The sequence below is a fragment of the Ranitomeya variabilis genome, chromosome 2 (genome assembly GCF_051348905.1).
Source record: "Ranitomeya variabilis isolate aRanVar5 chromosome 2, aRanVar5.hap1, whole genome shotgun sequence".
In the NCBI taxonomy this organism is placed as follows: Eukaryota; Metazoa; Chordata; class Amphibia; order Anura; family Dendrobatidae; genus Ranitomeya; species Ranitomeya variabilis.
In genome coordinates, this window is record NC_135233.1 from 460,676,097 (window position 1) to 460,699,742 (window position 23,646).

Below are 23,646 nucleotides of genomic sequence, written 5' to 3' on the forward strand. Positions count from 1 at the left end.
GAATTGGGTCCCTCTGTCAGAAACGATATTCTCAGGAATACCATGCAAACGAACAACATTTTGAAAAAACAGAGGAACCAACTCGGAAGAAGAAGGCAACTTGGGCAGAGGAACCAAATGGACCATCTTAGAAAAACGGTCACACACCACCCAGATGACAGACATCTTCTGAGAAACAGGCAGATCTGAAATAAAATCCATCGAGATGTGCGTCCAAGGCCTCTTAGGAATAGGCAAGGGCAACAATAATCCACTAGCCCGAGAACAACAAGGCTTGGCCCGAGCACAAACGTCACAAGACTGCACAAAGCCTCGCACATCTCGTGACAGGGAAGGCCACCAGAAGGACCTTGCCACCAAATCCCTGGTACCAAAAATGCCAGGATGACCTGCCAACGCAGAAGAATGAACCTCAGAGATGACTCTACTGGTCCAATCATCAGGAACAAACAGTTTATCAGGTGGGCAACGATCAGGTCTATCCGCCTGAAACTCCTGCAAGGCCCGCCGCAGGTCTGGAGAAACGGCTGACAATACCACTCCATCCTTAAGGATACCTGTGGGCTCAGAGTTACCAGGCGAGTCAGGCTCAAAACTCCTAGAAAGGGCATCCGCCTTAACATTCTTAGAACCCGGTAGGTATGACACCACAAAATTAAACCGAGAGAAAAATAATGACCAGCGCGCCTGTCTAGGATTCAGGCGCCTGGCGGTCTCAAGATAAATCAAATTTTTGTGGTCAGTCAATACCACCACCTGATGTCTGGCCCCCTCAAGCCAATGGCGCCACTCCTCAAAAGCCCACTTCATGGCCAAAAGCTCCCGATTCCCAACATCATAATTCCGCTCAGCGGGCGAAAATTTACGGGAAAAGAAGGCACAAGGCCTCATCACGGAGCAGTCAGAACTTTTCTGCGACAACACTGCCCCAGCTCCGATCTCAGAAGCGTCGACCTCAACCTGAAAAGGTAGAGCAACATCAGGCTGACGCAACACAGGGGCAGAGGAAAAACAGCGCTTAAGCTCCCGAAAGGCCTCCACAGCATCAGGGGACCAATCAGCAACATCAGCACCCTTCTTAGTCAAATCGGTCAATGGCTTAGCAATATCCGAAAAACCAGCAATAAATCGACGATAAAAGTTAGCAAAGCCCAAAAATTTCTGAAGACTCTTAAGAGAAGAGGGCTGCGTCCAATCACAAATAGCTTGAACCTTGACAGGATCCATTTCAATGGAAGAGGGGGAAAAAATATATCCCAAAAAGGAAATCCTCTGTACCCCAAAAACACACTTAGAACCCTTCACACACAAAGAATTAGACCGCAAAACCTGAAAAACCCTCCTGACTTGCTGGACATGAGAGTCCCAGTCATCCGAAAAAATCAGAATATCATCCAGATACACAATCATAAATTTATCCAAATAATCGCGAAAAATATCATGCATAAAGGACTGGAAAACTGACGGAGCATTTGAAAGACCAAAAGGCATCACTAAATACTCAAAGTGGCCCTCGGGCGTGTTAAATGCGGTTTTCCACTCATCCCCCTGCCTGATTCGCACCAAATTATACGCCCCACGAAGGTCAATCTTAGAGAACCACTTGGCCCCCTTTATGCGAGCAAACAAATCAGTCAGCAACGGCAATGGGTATTGATATTTAACAGTGATCTTATTCAAAAGCCGATAATCAATACATGGTCTCAAAGAGCCGTCTTTTTTTGACACAAAGAAAAAACCGGCTCCTAAGGGAGATGACGATGGACGAATATGTCCCTTTTCCAAGGACTCCTTTATATATTCTCGCATAGCAGCATGTTCAGGCACAGACAAATTAAATAAACGACCCTTTGGGTATTTACTACCCGGGATTAAATCTATGGCACAATCGCACTCTCGGTGCGGAGGTAACGAACCAAGCTTGGATTCTTCAAAGACGTCACAATAGTCAGACAGGAACTCAGGAATTTCAGAGGGAATAGATGATGAAATGGAAACCACAGGTACATCCCCATGAGTCCCCTTACATCCCCAGCTCAACACAGACATAGCTCTCCAGTCGAGGACTGGGTTGTGAGATTGCAGCCAAGGCAATCCTAGCACCAAATCATCATGTAGATTATACAACACCAGAAAGCGAATAATCTCCTGGTGATCCGGATTAATACGCATAGTTACTTGTGTCCAGTATTGTGGTTTATTATTAGCCAATGGGGTGGAGTCAATCCCCTTCAGAGGAATAGAAGTCTCCAAAGGCTCTAAATCATACCCACAGCGTTTGGCAAAGGACCAATCCATAAGACTCAAAGCGGCGCCAGAGTCGACATAGGCGTCCGTGGTAATAGATGACAAAGAGCAAATCAGGGTCACAGATAGAATAAACTTAGACGGTAAGGTGCAAATGGAAACAGATTTATCAAGCCTTTTAGTGCGCTTAGAGCATGCTGATATAACATGAGTAGAATCACCACAATAGAAACACAACCCATTTTTCCGTCTAAAATTCTGCCGCTCGCTTCGGGACAGAATTCTATCACACTGCATACTCTCTGGCGACTTCTCAGTGGACACCGCCAGATGGTGCACTGGTTTGCGCTCCCGCAAACGCCTATTGATCTGAATAGCCATTGTCATGGACTCATTCAGACCCGCAGGCACAGGGAACCCCACCATAACATCCTTAATGGCATCAGAGAGACCCTCTCTGAAAGTCGCCGCCAGGGCGCACTCATTCCACTGAGTAAGCACAGACCATTTACGGAATCTTTGGCAGTAAATTTCCGCTTCATCTTGCCCCTGAGATAGGGACATCAAAGTTTTTTCTGCCTGAAGCTCCAAATGAGGTTCGTCATAAAGCAACCCCAAGGCCAGAAAAAACGCATCCACATTGAGCAACGCAGGATCCCCTGGTGTCAATGAAAAAGCCCAGTCTTGAGGGTCGCCCCGGAGCAAGGAAATCACAATCCTGACCTGCTGTGCAGGGTCTCCGGCAGAGCGAAATTTCAAGGACAAAAATAATTTGCAATTATTTCGAAAATTTTGAAACCCAGATCTATTCCTCGAGAAAAATTCCGGCAAAGGAATTCTCGGCTCAGATACAGGTGCATGACAAACAAAGTCTTGCAAATTTTGTACCTTCGTGGCGAGATTATTCAAACCTGCAGTTACACTCTGAAGATCCATTACAAACAGGTGGACACAGAGCCATTCAAAGATTAGAAGGAGAGAAAAAAAAAAAAAATTTCAGCAGACTACTTATTTCTCTCCTTACTCAGCCAAGGATTTTAACCCTTTAGTGGGCCGGTCAAACTGTCATGTTCTCAATGGCAAGAGAACATAGCATCAGCATATATAGGAACTAGCTCTTGGAAGATGGGAACTAAGCTGACCATGAACTAAACCTAACGCACAACTAGCAGTGGCCGGGTAGCATGCCTACGTTGATTCTAGATGCCCAGCACCAGCCGGAGGACTAAATAAAGCTAGCAGAGGAAAATATTAGTCCTAGCTCACCTCTAGAGAAATACCCCGAAAGGAGACAGAGGCCCCCCACATGTATTGGCGGTGAGTAAAGATGAAATAACAAACGTAGTATGAAAATAGGTTTAGCAAATTTGAGGTCCACTTACTACATAGCAGAAGACAGAAAGGACACTTTCATGGTCAGCTGAAAACCCTATCAAAACACCATCCAGAAATTACTTTAAAACTCTGGCATTAACTCATAACACCAGAGTGGCAATTCCTGTTCACAAGAGCTTTCCAGACACAGTAACGAAACTACAGCTGTGAACTGGAACAAAAATGCAAAAACAAACATGGACAAGAGTCCAACTTATCTAGTAGTTGTCTAGGAGCAGGAACAAGCACAGAGAGGCTTCTGATAACATTGTTGACCGGCAAGCAACTAACAGAGCAGCAAGGTTATATAGCGACTCCCACATCTTGATGGGAACAGGTGAACAGAGAAGATGAAGACACCAGTTCAATTCCACCAGTAGCCACCGGGGGAGCCCAGAATCCAAATTCACAACAGTACCCCCCCCTCAAGGAGGGGGCACCGAACCCTCACCAGAACCACCAGGGCGATCAGGATGGGCCCTATGAAAGGCACGAACCAGATCAGAGGCATGAACATCAGATGCATTCACCCAAGAATTATCCTCCTGGCCGTATCCCTTCCACTTGACCAGATACTGGAGTCTCCGTCTGGAAACACGAGAGTCTAAGATTTTCTCCACAACGTACTCCAACTCACCCTCAACCAACACCGGAGCAGGAGGCTCAACGGAAGGCACAACCGGTACCTCATACCTGCGCAATAATGACCGATGAAAAACGTTATGAATAGAAAAGGATGCAGGGAGGTCCAAACGGAAGGAAACAGGGTTAAGAATCTCCAATATCTTATACGGGCCGATGAACCGAGGCTTAAACTTAGGAGAAGAGACCCTCATAGGGACAAAACGAGAAGACAACCACACCAAATCCCCAACACAAAGCCGAGGACCAACACGACGGTGGCGGTTGGCAAAAAGCTGAGTCTTCTCCTGGGACAACCTCAAATTGTCCACCACCTGCCCCCAGATCTGATGCAATCTCTCCACCACAGCATCCACTCCAGGACAATCCGAAGATTCCACCTGACCAGAGGAAAATCGAGGATGAAACCCCGAATTACAGAAAAACGGGGACACCAAAGTGGCAGAGCTGGCCCGATTATTGAGAGCGAACTCCGCCAATGGCAAAAAAGCAACCCAATCATCCTGGTCAGCAGACACAAAACACCTCAGATATGTCTCCAGGGTCTGATTAATCCGCTCGGTCTGGCCATTAGTCTGAGGATGGAAAGCGGACGAAAAAGATAAATCTATGCCCATCCTAGCACAGAATGCCCGCCAAAATCTAGACACGAATTGGGTCCCTCTGTCAGAAACGATATTCTCAGGAATACCATGCAAACGAACAACATTTTGAAAAAACAGAGGAACCAACTCGGAAGAAGAAGGCAACTTGGGCAGAGGAACCAAATGGACCATCTTAGAAAAACGGTCACACACCACCCAGATGACAGACATCTTCTGAGAAACAGGCAGATCTGAAATAAAATCCATCGAGATGTGCGTCCAAGGCCTCTTAGGAATAGGCAAGGGCAACAATAATCCACTAGCCCGAGAACAACAAGGCTTGGCCCGAGCACAAACGTCACAAGACTGCACAAAGCCTCGCACATCTCGTGACAGGGAAGGCCACCAGAAGGACCTTGCCACCAAATCCCTGGTACCAAAAATGCCAGGATGACCTGCCAACGCAGAAGAATGAACCTCAGAGATGACTCTACTGGTCCAATCATCAGGAACAAACAGTTTATCAGGTGGGCAACGATCAGGTCTATCCGCCTGAAACTCCTGCAAGGCCCGCCGCAGGTCTGGAGAAACGGCTGACAATACCACTCCATCCTTAAGGATACCTGTGGGCTCAGAGTTACCAGGCGAGTCAGGCTCAAAACTCCTAGAAAGGGCATCCGCCTTAACATTCTTAGAACCCGGTAGGTATGACACCACAAAATTAAACCGAGAGAAAAATAATGACCAGCGCGCCTGTCTAGGATTCAGGCGCCTGGCGGTCTCAAGATAAATCAAATTTTTGTGGTCAGTCAATACCACCACCTGATGTCTGGCCCCCTCAAGCCAATGGCGCCACTCCTCAAAAGCCCACTTCATGGCCAAAAGCTCCCGATTCCCAACATCATAATTCCGCTCAGCGGGCGAAAATTTACGGGAAAAGAAGGCACAAGGCCTCATCACGGAGCAGTCAGAACTTTTCTGCGACAACACTGCCCCAGCTCCGATCTCAGAAGCGTCGACCTCAACCTGAAAAGGTAGAGCAACATCAGGCTGACGCAACACAGGGGCAGAGGAAAAACAGCGCTTAAGCTCCCGAAAGGCCTCCACAGCATCAGGGGACCAATCAGCAACATCAGCACCCTTCTTAGTCAAATCGGTCAATGGCTTAGCAATATCCGAAAAACCAGCAATAAATCGACGATAAAAGTTAGCAAAGCCCAAAAATTTCTGAAGACTCTTAAGAGAAGAGGGCTGCGTCCAATCACAAATAGCTTGAACCTTGACAGGATCCATTTCAATGGAAGAGGGGGAAAAAATATATCCCAAAAAGGAAATCCTCTGTACCCCAAAAACACACTTAGAACCCTTCACACACAAAGAATTAGACCGCAAAACCTGAAAAACCCTCCTGACTTGCTGGACATGAGAGTCCCAGTCATCCGAAAAAATCAGAATATCATCCAGATACACAATCATAAATTTATCCAAATAATCGCGAAAAATATCATGCATAAAGGACTGGAAAACTGACGGAGCATTTGAAAGACCAAAAGGCATCACTAAATACTCAAAGTGGCCCTCGGGCGTGTTAAATGCGGTTTTCCACTCATCCCCCTGCCTGATTCGCACCAAATTATACGCCCCACGAAGGTCAATCTTAGAGAACCACTTGGCCCCCTTTATGCGAGCAAACAAATCAGTCAGCAACGGCAATGGGTATTGATATTTAACAGTGATCTTATTCAAAAGCCGATAATCAATACATGGTCTCAAAGAGCCGTCTTTTTTTGACACAAAGAAAAAACCGGCTCCTAAGGGAGATGACGATGGACGAATATGTCCCTTTTCCAAGGACTCCTTTATATATTCTCGCATAGCAGCATGTTCAGGCACAGACAAATTAAATAAACGACCCTTTGGGTATTTACTACCCGGGATTAAATCTATGGCACAATCGCACTCTCGGTGCGGAGGTAACGAACCAAGCTTGGATTCTTCAAAGACGTCACAATAGTCAGACAGGAACTCAGGAATTTCAGAGGGAATAGATGATGAAATGGAAACCACAGGTACATCCCCATGAGTCCCCTTACATCCCCAGCTCAACACAGACATAGCTCTCCAGTCGAGGACTGGGTTGTGAGATTGCAGCCAAGGCAATCCTAGCACCAAATCATCATGTAGATTATACAACACCAGAAAGCGAATAATCTCCTGGTGATCCGGATTAATACGCATAGTTACTTGTGTCCAGTATTGTGGTTTATTATTAGCCAATGGGGTGGAGTCAATCCCCTTCAGAGGAATAGAAGTCTCCAAAGGCTCTAAATCATACCCACAGCGTTTGGCAAAGGACCAATCCATAAGACTCAAAGCGGCGCCAGAGTCGACATAGGCGTCCGTGGTAATAGATGACAAAGAGCAAATCAGGGTCACAGATAGAATAAACTTAGACGGTAAGGTGCAAATGGAAACAGATTTATCAAGCCTTTTAGTGCGCTTAGAGCATGCTGATATAACATGAGTAGAATCACCACAATAGAAACACAACCCATTTTTCCGTCTAAAATTCTGCCGCTCGCTTCGGGACAGAATTCTATCACACTGCATACTCTCTGGCGACTTCTCAGTGGACACCGCCAGATGGTGCACTGGTTTGCGCTCCCGCAAACGCCTATTGATCTGAATAGCCATTGTCATGGACTCATTCAGACCCGCAGGCACAGGGAACCCCACCATAACATCCTTAATGGCATCAGAGAGACCCTCTCTGAAAGTCGCCGCCAGGGCGCACTCATTCCACTGAGTAAGCACAGACCATTTACGGAATCTTTGGCAGTAAATTTCCGCTTCATCTTGCCCCTGAGATAGGGACATCAAAGTTTTTTCTGCCTGAAGCTCCAAATGAGGTTCGTCATAAAGCAACCCCAAGGCCAGAAAAAACGCATCCACATTGAGCAACGCAGGATCCCCTGGTGTCAATGAAAAAGCCCAGTCTTGAGGGTCGCCCCGGAGCAAGGAAATCACAATCCTGACCTGCTGTGCAGGGTCTCCGGCAGAGCGAAATTTCAAGGACAAAAATAATTTGCAATTATTTCGAAAATTTTGAAACCCAGATCTATTCCTCGAGAAAAATTCCGGCAAAGGAATTCTCGGCTCAGATACAGGTGCATGACAAACAAAGTCTTGCAAATTTTGTACCTTCGTGGCGAGATTATTCAAACCTGCAGTTACACTCTGAAGATCCATTACAAACAGGTGGACACAGAGCCATTCAAAGATTAGAAGGAGAGAAAAAAAAAAAAAATTTCAGCAGACTACTTATTTCTCTCCTTACTCAGCCAAGGATTTTAACCCTTTAGTGGGCCGGTCAAACTGTCATGTTCTCAATGGCAAGAGAACATAGCATCAGCATATATAGGAACTAGCTCTTGGAAGATGGGAACTAAGCTGACCATGAACTAAACCTAACGCACAACTAGCAGTGGCCGGGTAGCATGCCTACGTTGATTCTAGATGCCCAGCACCAGCCGGAGGACTAAATAAAGCTAGCAGAGGAAAATATTAGTCCTAGCTCACCTCTAGAGAAATACCCCGAAAGGAGACAGAGGCCCCCCACATGTATTGGCGGTGAGTAAAGATGAAATAACAAACGTAGTATGAAAATAGGTTTAGCAAATTTGAGGTCCACTTACTACATAGCAGAAGACAGAAAGGACACTTTCATGGTCAGCTGAAAACCCTATCAAAACACCATCCAGAAATTACTTTAAAACTCTGGCATTAACTCATAACACCAGAGTGGCAATTCCTGTTCACAAGAGCTTTCCAGACACAGTAACGAAACTACAGCTGTGAACTGGAACAAAAATGCAAAAACAAACATGGACAAGAGTCCAACTTATCTAGTAGTTGTCTAGGAGCAGGAACAAGCACAGAGAGGCTTCTGATAACATTGTTGACCGGCAAGCAACTAACAGAGCAGCAAGGTTATATAGCGACTCCCACATCTTGATGGGAACAGGTGAACAGAGAAGATGAAGACACCAGTTCAATTCCACCAGTAGCCACCGGGGGAGCCCAGAATCCAAATTCACAACAGTGCTGTATACTACGTAACTGGCCAATATACTACGTGGCTCTGTGCTGTGAACTACGTCACTGGGCAATATACTACGTCACTGGGCAATATACTACGTGGACATGCATATTCTAGAATACCCGATGCGTTAGAATCGGGCCACCTTCTAGTATAAGACATATTTTCAGTTGTTTCACACTTTTTTGTTAAGTATATAATTCCACATGTGTTAATTCATAGTTTTGATGCCTTCAGTGTGAATGTACAATTATCATAGTCATGAAAATACAGAAAAATCTTTAAATGAGAAGGTGTCCAAACTTTTGGTCTGTACTGTAGGTTAATTATGCATTTCTTGTATGTTTCTGGGGTTGATCACTGCTCTCCCTACTCATCATATTCTCTCTTTTGGAATGCACACTGACAGTGTGCTCTGTCGGCTCGTCACTTCTCATTTGATGTGGCAAGGGAGCGCACTGTCACTGTGCATTCAAAACAAATATAGTACTATGAGCAGGAAGCAAATACTGGGCATACATCGGAATTGACAACCAATGCGTGCTCAGTATAGCAGGGACTAGACCAACCTCTGAAATGGACATCACTGATGACTCTTCTTTCAGGGTTGGGAAAGCATGCTCTGCCCCTGATGATGTCCTGTTTGAGTATCCCAGCATGCACTGGGGATTCTCAAACTAAACGGCATCAAAACGGAAGTGACAAAAAAGAAAAGCCGGAAGATAGACGAAAGAGGGAGTGGTAGGGAATTTTTAACTAAACTATATTAGGAAGGATTATTACATTAACTAGAAACATTTATGATCACACTTTGGTTTGGAACCTCCCCTTTAAGTGTGTGTGTGTCTGTGTGTATATATATAATATATACAGAACAAAGATGAGGCAGCAAATCCAATTGGTGAAAAGACTCCTTTATTCACCCCTACAAGCTACATTTCTGCTGCTATGTAACCTTTCTCAAGTAGAGACTACCCAGCTGGTTACCCTTGGGAGAGATCTAGCAAGCACAGAAAAAATAAATAAAGAGATATATACACACACACACACACACACACACACACACACACACACACACACACACACACACACACACACACACACACACACACTAGATGGTGGCCCGATTCTAACGCATCTGGTATTCTAGAATATGTATGTATATAGCAGCCACATAGTATATAGCACAGGCCACGTAGTATATAGGAGCCATGTAGAATATAGCAGACAAATACTATGTGGCTGCTATATACATACATACAATACTTACTGCGTTAATACAGGCCACGCAGTATATAGCACAGCCCCCGCAGTATATAAAACTGGCTACGTAATATATAACACAGCCCACGCACAACCCACGCAGTACATAGCAGCCACGTAATATATAACATTGGCCACGTAATATATAACACTGGCCACGTTAGTATATAGCACAGAGATTGGATGGTCTACTTATTCAATTCCCCAGGGTCCCTACCCTTTATTTTATTCCAAAAATTCACAAAAATCCCATTGATCTGCCAGGCCGCCCGATAGTCTCTGGCATAGGGGGGTTGAGTGACCCGGTATGTAAATTCATTGACTACTATCTTAAACCACTGGTTGAGTCGCTTCCCTCCTATGTCAGGGACACGTCGGACGTGCTCCGCTGGATCGATGGGATTCAACTTGAGGATATGTGTTTGATCACTGCCGATGTGCAGTCATTATATACCTGCATTGACCATCAGCAGGGATTGGAGGCGGTCCGCTTTTTCCTGGATGCCAGCAATTGGGATGGGGCCATATGTGAACTGGTCATGGAACTTTTGACGTTTATTTTGACAAGGAGTTTCTTTGTCTTTAAGGATGTCTTTTATTTGCAGCAGTGCGGCACTGCAATGGGCGCGGCCTGTGCGCCTTCCTTCGCCAATCTCTTCCTGGGTTATTGGGAGAGGGAGATTTTTGGCGGGGGGGGGGGCCGCAGGCCGCGGACCATGTGCAGTGCTGGCTGCGTTATATTGATGACCTGTTCATCATATGGCAGAGGCCCGATGAAGCAATGCATGGATTTATGCAGCAATTGAATAATAACATGTATAATATCAAACTGACATACCAGATGAGTAGGGCTGAGGTGGACTTTCTGGACATTAAGATTGAGGTTGATGAGAATCTGTACTTGCAGACGGATGTGTTCAGGAAGTCCACCTCCGTCAACTCTCTGTTGCATGCGGACTCGGGTCACCCATACAGTACTATAAAGGCCATCCCAATTGGACAGCACCTTAGAATGAAGCGGATATGCTCTTCTGTTGCTAAGTTTGAGGCACAGGCGGATGACCTCAGAATCAGATTTCAAGCAAGGGGGTATAGCAACAGAAGCATTAGGGAGGGATACAGGCGAGCTAAATATGCACCACGTAGTAAACTGTTAGGTTCTGCTGGTAGCAATTTAAAAAGGAATCAGCAGCAAGATGTCACTAGGTTCATTTCAACCTATAATGGTGAGTGGTCCACAATGAGGAGCTGTCTCCAGAAACACTGGAGTGACCCTACGCTTTCAAAATGTCTTACCAATTATCCTGCAATGACTGCCAGACGAAGCAAAAACTTGAGAGACCTGTTGGTCTCTAGTCATTATGTCCCTAAAACCATTAAATTCAACTTTGGCTCGGATGGACCACCCAATGGATGCTTCCCGTGTGGGAATTGCATTACGTGCCCAAACATCAGTCGGACTACTACTTTTGAGTCGGCTGATGGAAATAGAACCTATACCATCAACTACCATATAAATTGTAATACGATCCAGGTAGTCTATTATGCGGTGTGTGACTGCCCGAAGATTTATGTGGGATTAACATCTCGTCGTCTGGGCACCCGCATACGGGAGCATGTATGTGATATTGTGGCCGCTAAAAATGAAATTGATGTGACGCGTCTAAAAACAATACCATATCACTTTAGACAATATCACGGGTGCAACCCTAAATCATTCCAGGCACGAGGAATTGACCATGTCCATTGTGGAATAAGGGGAGTTAACATTAAGCGCATATTGGCACAGCGAGAATGCCGCTGGATTACTTTATTGGGTACCATGGCCCCTATGGGTCTCAATGAAGCCCAGGGCTTCTCATCCTTCCTATAAACACTGTCGGGGATCCCTCCAGCTATATCTTTGCCATTTACCATCGGTTTTAATTTGTCTCTCTGTCTGTAATTTTTTAGAGTGTCGATATTTTGGCCTCATCCACGGGTTTTCAATGCTGGGAAGATTTTCAATATTGGACAGGACTCTGTGGCGTACTTTGGAAGGAGGAATGCAGGACCTTATATTATGAAAATTGCTATATATGAGAACATATTATGGACTATAGTATGATGTGATAACTTACATATATTGTTCTAAGCATGTTTACTTGAAATTTGGCTTCAGTATTACTATGTATAATTATTCTGTCTTCCTTTTTCATATTTATCCATATGAGTGTTTGTATGTATATGATAAATCCAGAATGGTCAGCAACTTAGTGGTTAGGTCAATATATATATATAGATAGATAGATAGATATATATATATAGATATATAGATATATAGATATATAGATATTTGTATTACATTTACCATATTCACATATTGGCATATTTATTGCCTATTTTTTCAATTTTTATACTCACTTTGGCACTATTTAACTTATTTTGTATGCGGACCGTATTTAATTTGCTTCAGCCTTTAATTTTGGTGGTGTGCTATCCTGTGGGATTGGGTGAACTGCACCCCACCAGGGATTTTCTGAGGCTATACATATATCAGCTGGCAAATTAATATAGACCTTTATTAAGTAGCGATTTAGCATGATCGCTTTTTTATAGCACCTTGTCACTTTGTACCTGTCACTTTAGATGCTCCTAACTCTCGGTTCTCTTGCTCAGCGACAGCCGGTGGTCGCGTGATGTGGGTGTGGCGCTGGCCCGCTCACGTGACAGCCGACTGCCTAATGGGTTTGAGAGCTGAGACACAGGTATGCGGTTCACGCATACGCACTGGCACTTTCGTCGCCATTATTATGGCGACCCCTATTTAAACCGGATGGAGATTCCAGTTAGGCCACGCCCCCTGAGGAAGCGGGATTTACAAGACACGAAACGCGCGTTGGGGTTGATTACCGGGGCCGGAACGGGACCTGCTGCACTGGATATGGGTAATTTCATCTAACTTATTCATTAGACATACTGTAGTCTGGCCGTTGATGGGTAGGTGGTGTTATTGTGGGCAGGGAATGCACTGGCTTTAAGCTTGTTGAAACATCATACCCCATTGTATATACGGCCGGACCTGATGGTGATACTATAATTACACCCTCTGTGCAGACATTTCTGTATACTCAGCAGTGTCCTATTCCGTGTTCTTTGGTTATTTGGATGTACTTACGGATTTATCACATAATGTCACTTACTATGGTACATGTTTTTACTGTTCTATGTTTAAATTTCTTAATAAAATATATTTAAGATTACTTTTTGGTAATTTATGACTCTTAGTTCTCCTTAGTTATATATAGCACAGAGATGTAGTATATAACAGAGCCCACGCAGTATATAACACAGCCCACGTAGTATATAGCAATGTGGGCACTATATGCGTGGTTAAAAAAGATTTAAAATAAAAAATAAACATATACTCACCTTCAGAAGGCCCCTTGAAGTCCTGGAGCCTGTGTGCGGTGCACACGGCAGCTTCCGGTCCCAGGGTTGGTATGCGTGGAGGACCTGTGATGATGTTGCGGTCACATGACCGTGACGTCATGGAAGGTCCTTCTCGCATAGCATCCTTGGCACCGGAACCTGCCGCTTGCACTGCCGAGGACAGCCGCGACGTCGGAGGGAGAAAATAACCTTTTTTTTTTTTTTTTTTTAAATTATTATTCTTATTTGTAACATTAGAGCTTTTTACTATTGATGCTGCATACGCATCATCAATAGTAAAAAGTTGGTCACACAGGGTTAATAGCTGCGTAACCGGAGTGTGTTTCACCGCGCTCTGGTAATGCTGGCATTAACCCTGTGTGAGGGCTGACTGGAGGGGAGTATGGAGCGGGCACTAACTGCGGGGAGGAAAGAGCGGCCATTTTGCTGCCGGACTTTGTCCGTCGCTGATTGGTCGTGGCAAAACGCCCACGACCAAACAGCGACTTGCATTTCCATGGCACACAGAGGCCGCGACCATTGAATATCCGCGACAGACAGACGGAAGTGACCCTTAGGCTATGTGCACACGTTGCAGATTAGGTTTAGGAATTTCTGGTGCAGATTCTGTCTCTCCTGGCAGAAAACGCACCTGCGGATTTGTCGCGTTTTTTGTGCGTTTTTGCTGCGTTTTTTACCCCTGCAGTTTTCTATAATGGAATGGGTACAAAAACGCTGCAGATTCACAAAAAAGAAGTGACATGCTACTTCTTTTAAACCCGCTGCGGATTTTCCGCAAAGTGTGCACAGCATTTTTTTTTTTCTCATTGATTTACATTGTACTGTAAATCAATTGCGGATCTGCAGCGTTTCTGCACCTCAAAAAACGCTGCGGATCTGCAGAGAATCTGAAACGTGTGCACATACCCTTAGACAATTATATAGCAGATACATTTAGACATCTCTTATCACCATGTTTTATTCACAGCGGAACATACGACACAGATCAGTTGAACGTCGGAAATTCTTCCACGTCATTCAGAAAAAATAATTAGTTCAGTAATTGATGACAGCAACACATTCCAAAAAGATAGGACAGGGTTAACAAAAAGCTGGAAAAGTAAGTGGTGCTAATGACAAACCATCTGAAGGTCGATTTTCAACTAAGTCACTTGACTGTATATAAAGAGCATGTCGGAGAGGCAGAGTCACTAAGAAGCAAAGATAGTCGGAGGTTCGGCAGTCTGAATAAATGCATCTAAAAAGTGTGGAACAATTTCAGAAAAATATTCCTCCACTTAAAATTGCAAAGTCTTTGATTATGTCACCATCTACAGAACGTAATGACATCAAAAAATTCAGAGATTCTGCGGAAAGCCATGTGCACAAGGAACAAGGCTGACTTCATATTGGATGCTCGTGATCTCTGGGCTGTCAGGCAGCACTGCATGATAAACTGGCATGGTTCGGTCATGGAAATCATTGCATAGGCGCAGGAATACTTCAGAAATCATGGTCTGTAAACACAGGTCGCCAAGCAATCTACAAATGCAAGGTAAAGCTCCATCATACACAGAAGAAACCACGTGGCACAATCCAGGAACGCTGCCTTCTTCTCCAGGCTTAAGCTCGTTTATAATGGACTGAGGCAAAATCGAAAACTGTTCTGTGGTCGGATGAATCAAAATATGAATATTCTTTATTGAAACCACAGACACTGAGTCCTGCAGATCAGGCAAGGTTTGCAGGTTTTCCTGGGATGTTGTTCTCTGTGATTTCAATGGCCCTTATTTTGTTATGGGATCTCTCTCCAGACCCCAGAGCATAATAAACATCAGATGTAAAATAAAAAAATCTTTATACTCATCTCACCGCTCTCCTCTCTGGCCCATCACACAACAGGACCTCTCTGCGTGGAAGGTTAAAAAAAAAAAAAAAAGTTTTTTTCGTAGAATTCATTTCTATTCTTAATTTATTCGCTCATCTCTACTGAGGACTCTGGAGGAGAGGGACCATCCAGCTTGTTATCAGCGCACCGCTTCGGCATCTCTGATAGTATGGGATCTGCATTAGTACCTTTTGGTATAGACCAAGAATACATAAAAGGCGCCTTCAATGCTGAGCATTATACAACATCTGCTCCATCCAGACATCATATATTTCAGGATCAAACACTAGGAAGAAAGTAGCGCAAATAGGGTCTTATCCAACAAACAACAATGGTATTCTTATAAGGTTGTGCTAACCTGATCCATGGTGATTTGTCTTTTTAAGTTGAATTTCAGCTCTTGCAGATCCACTGGTTATAAAAACTGAGTATCCGGATCTGGAGAATTTGTAGATGCCTACCGCGCTGTCAATTTATTGAAAACGTCAATTCACATAAAATGATTCCTTTTTGGAAGTGCATTTGAACAGCAAGGTGGCTTGTTGTTGAAGGGAAATGGAGGGGAAAAAAAAAAATCTTTAAATCTTCAGCATAGCGACTGTGAGCGAGCTGAGTGTGACCTGAGCGTAAGTGTGGACGGCGGTAAGTGTGACTTGTGACTCAGTGAATTTGGAATCAGGGAGTTTCCAAAGGAGGAATTGCTGTTCCAAGTGTTAATTAATACTTTGTATTTTTTTTTTTATTTAACGTTTCTGTCTGGTGCAATCCCCATTAGGAAATGTGCTCCACAATTGTTAATGCCATCCAGTGCACATCTTGCCACATGTATGCAGTCCTTGATCAGCCGATCGAGGGTGCATACTGCTGTGCGAGATGTGAGCACGTTGTGCATTTGGAAACCCAGATACTGGATCTAAATGTGCAGCTGGCAACACTGAGATCCATAGACAATATGGAGAGGAGTCTTCTGCTCACAGAGCAGACGCTCAATGGGATAGATGAGGAGGGGAATGGTAGGATGGAGCTGCAGGACAGTGAGGCAGTTAGCTGGGTGACAGTTAGGAAGCGGGGTAGAGGGAAGAGTGCCGGGGAGGCTAGTCCTGATCTGGCACACCCCAATAAGTTTGCTAAGTTGGCAGATGAGGGGGGTGCCAGTACAGGGGTAGCACTGCTGCAGCCAGGCATGTCCTCTGAAAGCCGGAGGAGTGACTGCTCCAGTAAGGAGGGAAATAGGAGAGCAGGGCAGGCCAGACAGGTGCTGGTAGTGGGGGACTCAATTATTAGGGGAACAGATAGGGCAATCTGTCACAAAGACAGGGATCGTCGAACGGTGTGCTGCCTACCTGGCGCTCGAGTCCGACACATCGCTGATCGGGTGGACAGATTACTGGGAGGGGCTGGTGAGGACCCAGCGGTCATGGTGCACATTGGCACAAATGACAAAGTTAGAGGTAGGTGGAAGGTCCTTAAAGATGATTTCAGGGAATTAGGCTGCAAGCTGAAAGCCAGGACCTCCAACGTGGTATTTTCTGAAATACTGCCTGTACCACGTGCCACGCCAGAGAGACAACGGGAGATTAGGGAGGTTAATAAATGGCTCAAGAATTGGTGTAGGAAGGAGGGGTTTGGGTTCCTGCAGAACTGGGCCGACTTCTCAGTTGGCTACAGGCTCTACGCTAGGGATGGGCTGCACCTCAATGGGGAAGGTGCAGCTGTGCTGGGGGAGAAAATGGTTAGAAGGTTGGAGGAGTGTTTAAACTAGGGAATGGGGGGGAGGGTATTCATTTTATAGGTGGGGAAGATAGTGCAGATAGAGACCTGGGCACAAATAAGGAAGTTGGGGGTGGCGGAGGCATGGGGGGTGGGGTTAGAACAGTTAGTAATTTAAGAAAGAATAGAGGTACAGAGAGGAACATCAAGTGCATGTATACTAATGCCAGAAGCCTCGCCAACAAAATGGACGAATTAGAACTAATGTTGTTGGAGCATAATTATGACATGGTGGCGATATCTGAAACATGGCTGGATGAGAGCCATGACTGGGCTGTTAACTTGCAGGGCTATAGCCTTTTCAATGACCGTACAGATAAGTGAGGGGGTGGGGTATGTCTGTTTGTAAAATCGACCTTAAAACCCATCCTGCGTGATAATATAGGTGAATCTAATGAAAATGTAGAGTCCCTGTGGGTGGAGATAAGGGGAGGGGGAAAAAAATAATAAATTACTGATAGGGGTTTGTTATAAATCTCCAAAAATAATGGAAGCAATGGAGAATATCCTTGTAAAGCAAATAGATGAAGCTGCGACTCAAGGAGAAGTCATTATTATGGGGGACCAACTACCCTGAAATAGATTGGGGAACAGAAACCTGCAGTTCAAGTAAAGGTAATCGGTTTTTGACAACTATGAGAGACAATTACCTTTCACAACTGGTTCAGGACCCAACAAGAAGGGGGGCACTGCTAGACCTAATATTAACCAACAGGCCAGACCGCATATCAAATATAAGGGTTGGGGGTCACTTGGGGAATAGTGATCACAAAATAATAAGTTTTCATGTCTCCTTTAATAAGATGTGTAGTAGAGGGGTGACAAGGACACTAAACTTCAGGAGGGCAAATTTCCAACGGATGAGAGAGGATCTTGGTGCAATTAACTGGGACGATATCCTGAGACATAAAAGTACACAAAGAAAATGGGAGACATTTATTAGCATCCTGGATAGGACCTGTGCACAGTATATACCGTATGGGAATAAACATACTAGAAATAGGAGGAAACCAATATGGCTAAATAGAACTGTAAGGGGCGCAATAAGTGACAAAAAGAAAGCATTTAGAGAATTAAAGGAAGTAGGTAGTGAGGAGGCATTAAATAAATACAAAAAATTAAATAAATTATGTTAAAAGCAAATCAAGGCAGCAAAGATTGAGACAGAGAGACTCATTGCTAGAGAGAGCAAAAATAATCCCAAAATATTCTTTAACTACATAAATAGTAAGAAACTAAAAAATGATAGTGTTGGCCCCCTTAAAAATAGTCTGGGTGAAATGGTGGATGAGGATGAGGAAAAAGCCAATATGCTAAATGACTTTTTTTCATCAGTATTTACAAAAGAAAATCCCATGGCAGCCAATATGACTAGTGATAAAAATTCCCAATTAAATGTTACCTGCTTAACCCAGCAGGAAGTACGGCGGCGTCTAAAAATCACAAAAATTGACAAATCTCCGGGCTCGGATGGGATACACCCCCGAGTACTGCAGGAATTAAGTACAGTCATTGATAGACCATTATTTTTAATCTTTAAAGAGTCCATAATAACAGGGTCTGTACCACAGGACTGGCGTATAGCAAATGTGCCAATATTCAAAAAGGGGACAAAAACTGAACTTGGAAATTATAGGCCAGTAAGTTTAACCTCTACTGTGGGTAAAATCCTGGAGGGCATTCTAAGGGATGCTATACTGGAGTATCTGAAGAGGAATAACCTCATGACCCAGTATCAGCACGGGTTTACTAGGGACCGATCATGTCAGACTAATTTGATCAGCTTCTATGAAGAGGTAAGTTCCGGTCTGGACCAAGGGAACCCAGTAGATGTAGTGTATATGGACTTTTCAAAAGCTTTTGATACAGTGCCACACAAACGGTTGATACATAAAATGAGAATAATGGGGATAGGGGAAAATATGTGCAAGTGGGTTGAGAGTTGGCTCAGGGATAGGAAACAAAGGGTGGTTATTAATGGAGCACACTCGGACTGGGTCGCGGTTAGCAGTGGGGTACCACAGGGGTCAGTATTGGGCCCTCTTCTTTTTAACATATTTATTAATGACCTTGTAGGGGGCATTCAGAGTAGAATTTCAATATTTGCAGATGACACTAAACTCTGCAGGGTAATCAATACAGGGGAGGACAATTTTATATTACAGGCTGATTTATGTAAACTAGAAGCTTGGGCTGATAAATGGCAAATGAGCTTTAATGGGGATAAATGTAAGGTCATGCACTTGGGTAGAAGTAATAAGATGTATAACTATGTGCTTAATTCTAAAACTCTGGGCAAAACCGTCAATGAAAAAGACCTGGGTGTATGGGTGGATGACAAACTCATATTCAGTGGCCAGTGTCAGGCAGCTGCTACAAAGGCAAATAAAATAATGGGATGCATTAAAAGAGGCATAGATGCTCATGAGGAGAACATAATTTTACCTCTATACAAGTCACTAGTTCGACCACACTTAGAATACTGTGCACAGTTCTGGTCTCCGGTGTATAAGAAAGACATAGCTGAACTGGAGCGGGTGCAGAGAAGAGCGACCAAGGTTATTAGAGGACTGGGGGGTCTGCAATACCAAGATAAGTTATTACACTTGGGGCTATTTAGTTCTGAAAAACGAAGACTAAGGGGTGATCTTATGTTAATGTATAAATATATGAGGGGACAGTACAAAGACCTTTCTGCTGATCTTTTTAATCATAGACCGGTGACAGGGACAAGGGGGCATCCTCTACGTCTGGAGGAAAAAAGGTTTAAGCATAACAACAGACGCGGATTCTTTACTGTACGAGCAGTGAGACTATGGAACTCTCTGCCGTATGATGTTGTAATGAGTGATTCATTGCTTCAATTTAAGAGGGGACTGGATACCTTTCTGGAAAAGTATAATGTTACAGGGTATATATTAGATTCCTTGATAAGGCGTTGATCCAGGGAACTAGTCTGATTGCCGTATGTGGGGTCAGGAAGGAATTTTTTTCCCCATGATGGAGCTTACTCTTACCACATGGGTTTTTTTTGCTTTCCCCTGGATCAACATGTAAGGGCATGCTAGGCTATGGGTTGAACTAGATGGACTTAAAGTCTTCCTTCAACCTTAATAACTATGAGTAAAACTTGCAAGTTTTTATCCAGCACGTTTCGAAGTGACAGGCACTTCTTCAGGGAACACAAACATGTGGTTGTTTCCTGAAGACGTGCCTGTCCCTTCGAAACACTTTGAATAAAAAAACGCAAGTTTAATAATTTTCTGTGAATCGCCGTCTGCAGCGCAGAAGAATGCATCCACAAATTCTCCAGATCCTGAACATTAATTTCAGGTAAGGCTGTGTATAGTTCAGCAAGACAATGAATAAACCCAAACTGCATCCATCACTGTAGCACGGCTCTGCAAAAGAAGATTTCTGGTGATGAACCGGCAGTCCAGATATTTCACCAATAGAAAACATTTGGTGCATTATGGGAAAAAAAAATCCCACAAAGACCCCGGAGTATGGAGCATCGAAAATCCTAGACAAGAACAGGACAATGTTCCTCTCTGAAAACTCCCATCGATTGTCTCCTCACTTTTCAGATGTTTACAAACTGCTGTAAAAAGAAGAGGGGAAGCTGCAAAATGGTGGACACGGTCCTGGCACAAATTTTTTTGGCAACTTCATAACAGGAGAAGAAAGAGTCAAAAATAGCCAATAAATTACAAAATAACCCAATTTATTGAAAAAGTCACTAGCTTTCACATAAAAATACATAAAATTATCAAATTATATAGTATATGGTTTACAATAACATTGTGACTACATCCATGGATACATTTAATGACCAAGGATTGCAGAACAGGACATTCGTAATTGTCAAAGAATTAGGAGATTTCCACAGATGGACATCATATCTATAAATTGCCTCCAAATGAGTGTATATATCTCAGCTATATAGTGGTATAGCAAAACAGTGCAATGACGTGAGTGCTAATTTAGTCACCATACATCTCTGTGCAGTTCATACAAAATAATATATAATTAGATAAAAGGGATAATTACCCATCTGTACCAAAGTCCCATCTGGATCCTGGTCACCTTACCCCAATGCGCGTTTCACGTGTGATTACCGCTTCCTCAGGGGGCATCTGTTGCTGCCATCAATTTCCAAATACTTAAAAATTCAAATGAAATGTGAAAAAATGTAAAGTGCTGCAGAATATGTTGGCGCTATAGAAATAAAATCATTATTATTAAAAATGTCCAAAGTTCAACTTTTGATCTGTGATCTATGTTGAACGCTGCTGTTCCGTGCTGCAATTCAGAGCAAAATTGGAAATGGAAGTAATTAGGCCAAACACTGATTATGGTTTTTCCACACTTTTTAACAACCATATAAGTGTAATATAATTAACTTTATGTGAATGTGTTGGCAATGAACCTAATGAAAATATAGTTTTAAATTGGTTAATATTGAAGACTTTTTTTTTTTTTTTTTTTGGAGTATAGGCAAGGATCAAAAAGATTATGCAGACCGATGAAGAAATAGGCAAAGTAGCTGCCGCTGTTCCTGTCATAATTTGTATCCTTTGAGTATATTAATTCATGTTTTTATATCTATTGTCTGGATTCCTTTTTAATGGGTATTATTAGTTGTTTTACCCTTCGCCACGACAGCACCCCACATGAGAGAGAGAGAGGGATCCGCCCCATAGGAACAGGAAACCTACAGAATAAAAGGAGGCGGTCCCCTCTCCTCCTCAGTTTAGGTTTCCTGTTCCTACAGGGACCCGGCTTACCTACAGATGAAGAGGATCCCTGGGCCATGCACCCGCCTGCGTCGGTATCTGAGGGAACGGCAGGGGCTGCGGTTCCAGAAGCAGCGGCGGGGGAGCCCCTGCTTGCAGCCTCCCCCCTCGTCTGGCCAAGCATCCACGGTCCGGGTCCGGTCACCGTGGGTCCGCCCGGCACCGTGAGGACGCGCGCGCTGCTGCGGCCGGCTTAATATCCCTAGCCGCCGCATGGTGAGTGAGAGCGGCGCGTCTAACCCGGAAGTCGCTGGAGCACTTCCGGGTTGGTCCGGGGAGGCAGGAGAATGGGCGGCAGATTTAAAAATGCAGCGCTAGCGTCGGGCCGGTGTATGTAAGATGGCTTCACCGGCCGACGATGCGCACTTGCCCGCAGTGCAACAGCGTTCTCCTAGCAAGGAGAGAAGCGCTAGGAGCAGCACAAAGAGTGGTGGTCGACCTCCAGAGAAGGGTTCTACCACCAAACGAAATCCGCCTCCAGAACCGGTACCTGTCAGCTTCACTGGGTGAGTTTTTGAAAGAGTCTCTTCCTATATGCTGATATATGTTCCTCCTGTATCTTTCCTAGACTAAGAAAAGGACACACAAATCCAAGCACAAGGAATGTGCTTTATGTACGCAGCCCCTCCCGGATGATTATGTTAAAAAACTGTGTTCGGAGTGTATCATGCAAACCTTACGGCAGGAAAACATAATGACTCCATCAGATGTCAGAGCTATGATCCGGGAAGAAATGCAGGGGTTGGCGCAGACTAGTACCACCAGTACCCGTCAGCTTAGTAGGTCCAAATCTCCGGTCAGTTCACAGTCAGAGGACGTATGTATATCCTCAGGCGAAGCGGAATCCCAGCCGAGCTCATCCGAGACTGAAGGGGGACTTTGTCTTCCCAACAGCAGTGTGGACAATTTAATAAAATCTGTCAGAAGCACGATGGGGTGCTCAGATGAGAAAGAAAGTAAATCGGCTCAGGACATCATGTTCGCGGGGTTAGGACAGAGGAAACGTAGGTCCTTCCCCGTCATAAAAACTATTAAAGAAATAGTAAAAAAAGAGTGGGATAAGCAAAATAGAGGTTTTCTACCATCATCCTCTAAAAGACGCTATCCCTTCAGCGACGAGGAGCTAAATACCTGGTCGAAGGTGCCGAAGGTGGATGCCGCTGTAGCCTCCACAACCAAACAGTCAGTCTTACCGGTGGAGGATTCAGGAGTCCTGACAGACCCGCTGGACCGTAAAGCGGAAGCTTTACTAAAAAGGTTGTGGGAAGCCAACACGGGGGCGTTCAGGCCCGCCATATCTAGCACCTGCACTGCGAGGTCACTACTAGTGTGGATGGAGCAACTGGAGGAACAGATTAGAGGTAGAACTTCGAGAGAGTCAATCCTGCCGAAATTCCCTCTAATCAAAGAAGCAGTAGCATTCCTGGCTGATGCCTCTGTGGATTCGCTACGCCTAGCAGCCAGGTCAGCCGGCCTAGTGAACACAGCCCGGCGAGCACTCTGGCTAAAGAACTGGAAAGGGGACGCACAGGCCAAAGCAAAACTTTGTGCGATCCCCTGCCAGGGTGAGTT

At 44.5% G+C, this 23,646-nt stretch overlaps 2 protein-coding genes across 2 annotated transcripts in view; both read left to right on the top strand.

Annotated features, from left to right (window-relative positions):
* LOC143806678 (putative transcription factor p65 homolog) overlaps nt 1–23,646 on the top strand; it is a 93,007-nt gene that overhangs the window by 51,852 nt on the left and 17,509 nt on the right. The window lies entirely within an intron of this gene.
* The window catches only part of LOC143806668 (uncharacterized), a 34,650-nt gene that overhangs the window by 7,441 nt on the left and 3,563 nt on the right, over nt 1–23,646 (top strand). Inside the window, exon 2 of the mRNA XM_077287464.1 lies at nt 21,776–23,639. Within this exon, the coding sequence (XP_077143579.1) occupies nt 22,742–23,639 (898 nt within the window). The 5' untranslated portion in view covers nt 21,776–22,741. The remainder of the gene's footprint in view (nt 1–21,775; nt 23,640–23,646) is intronic.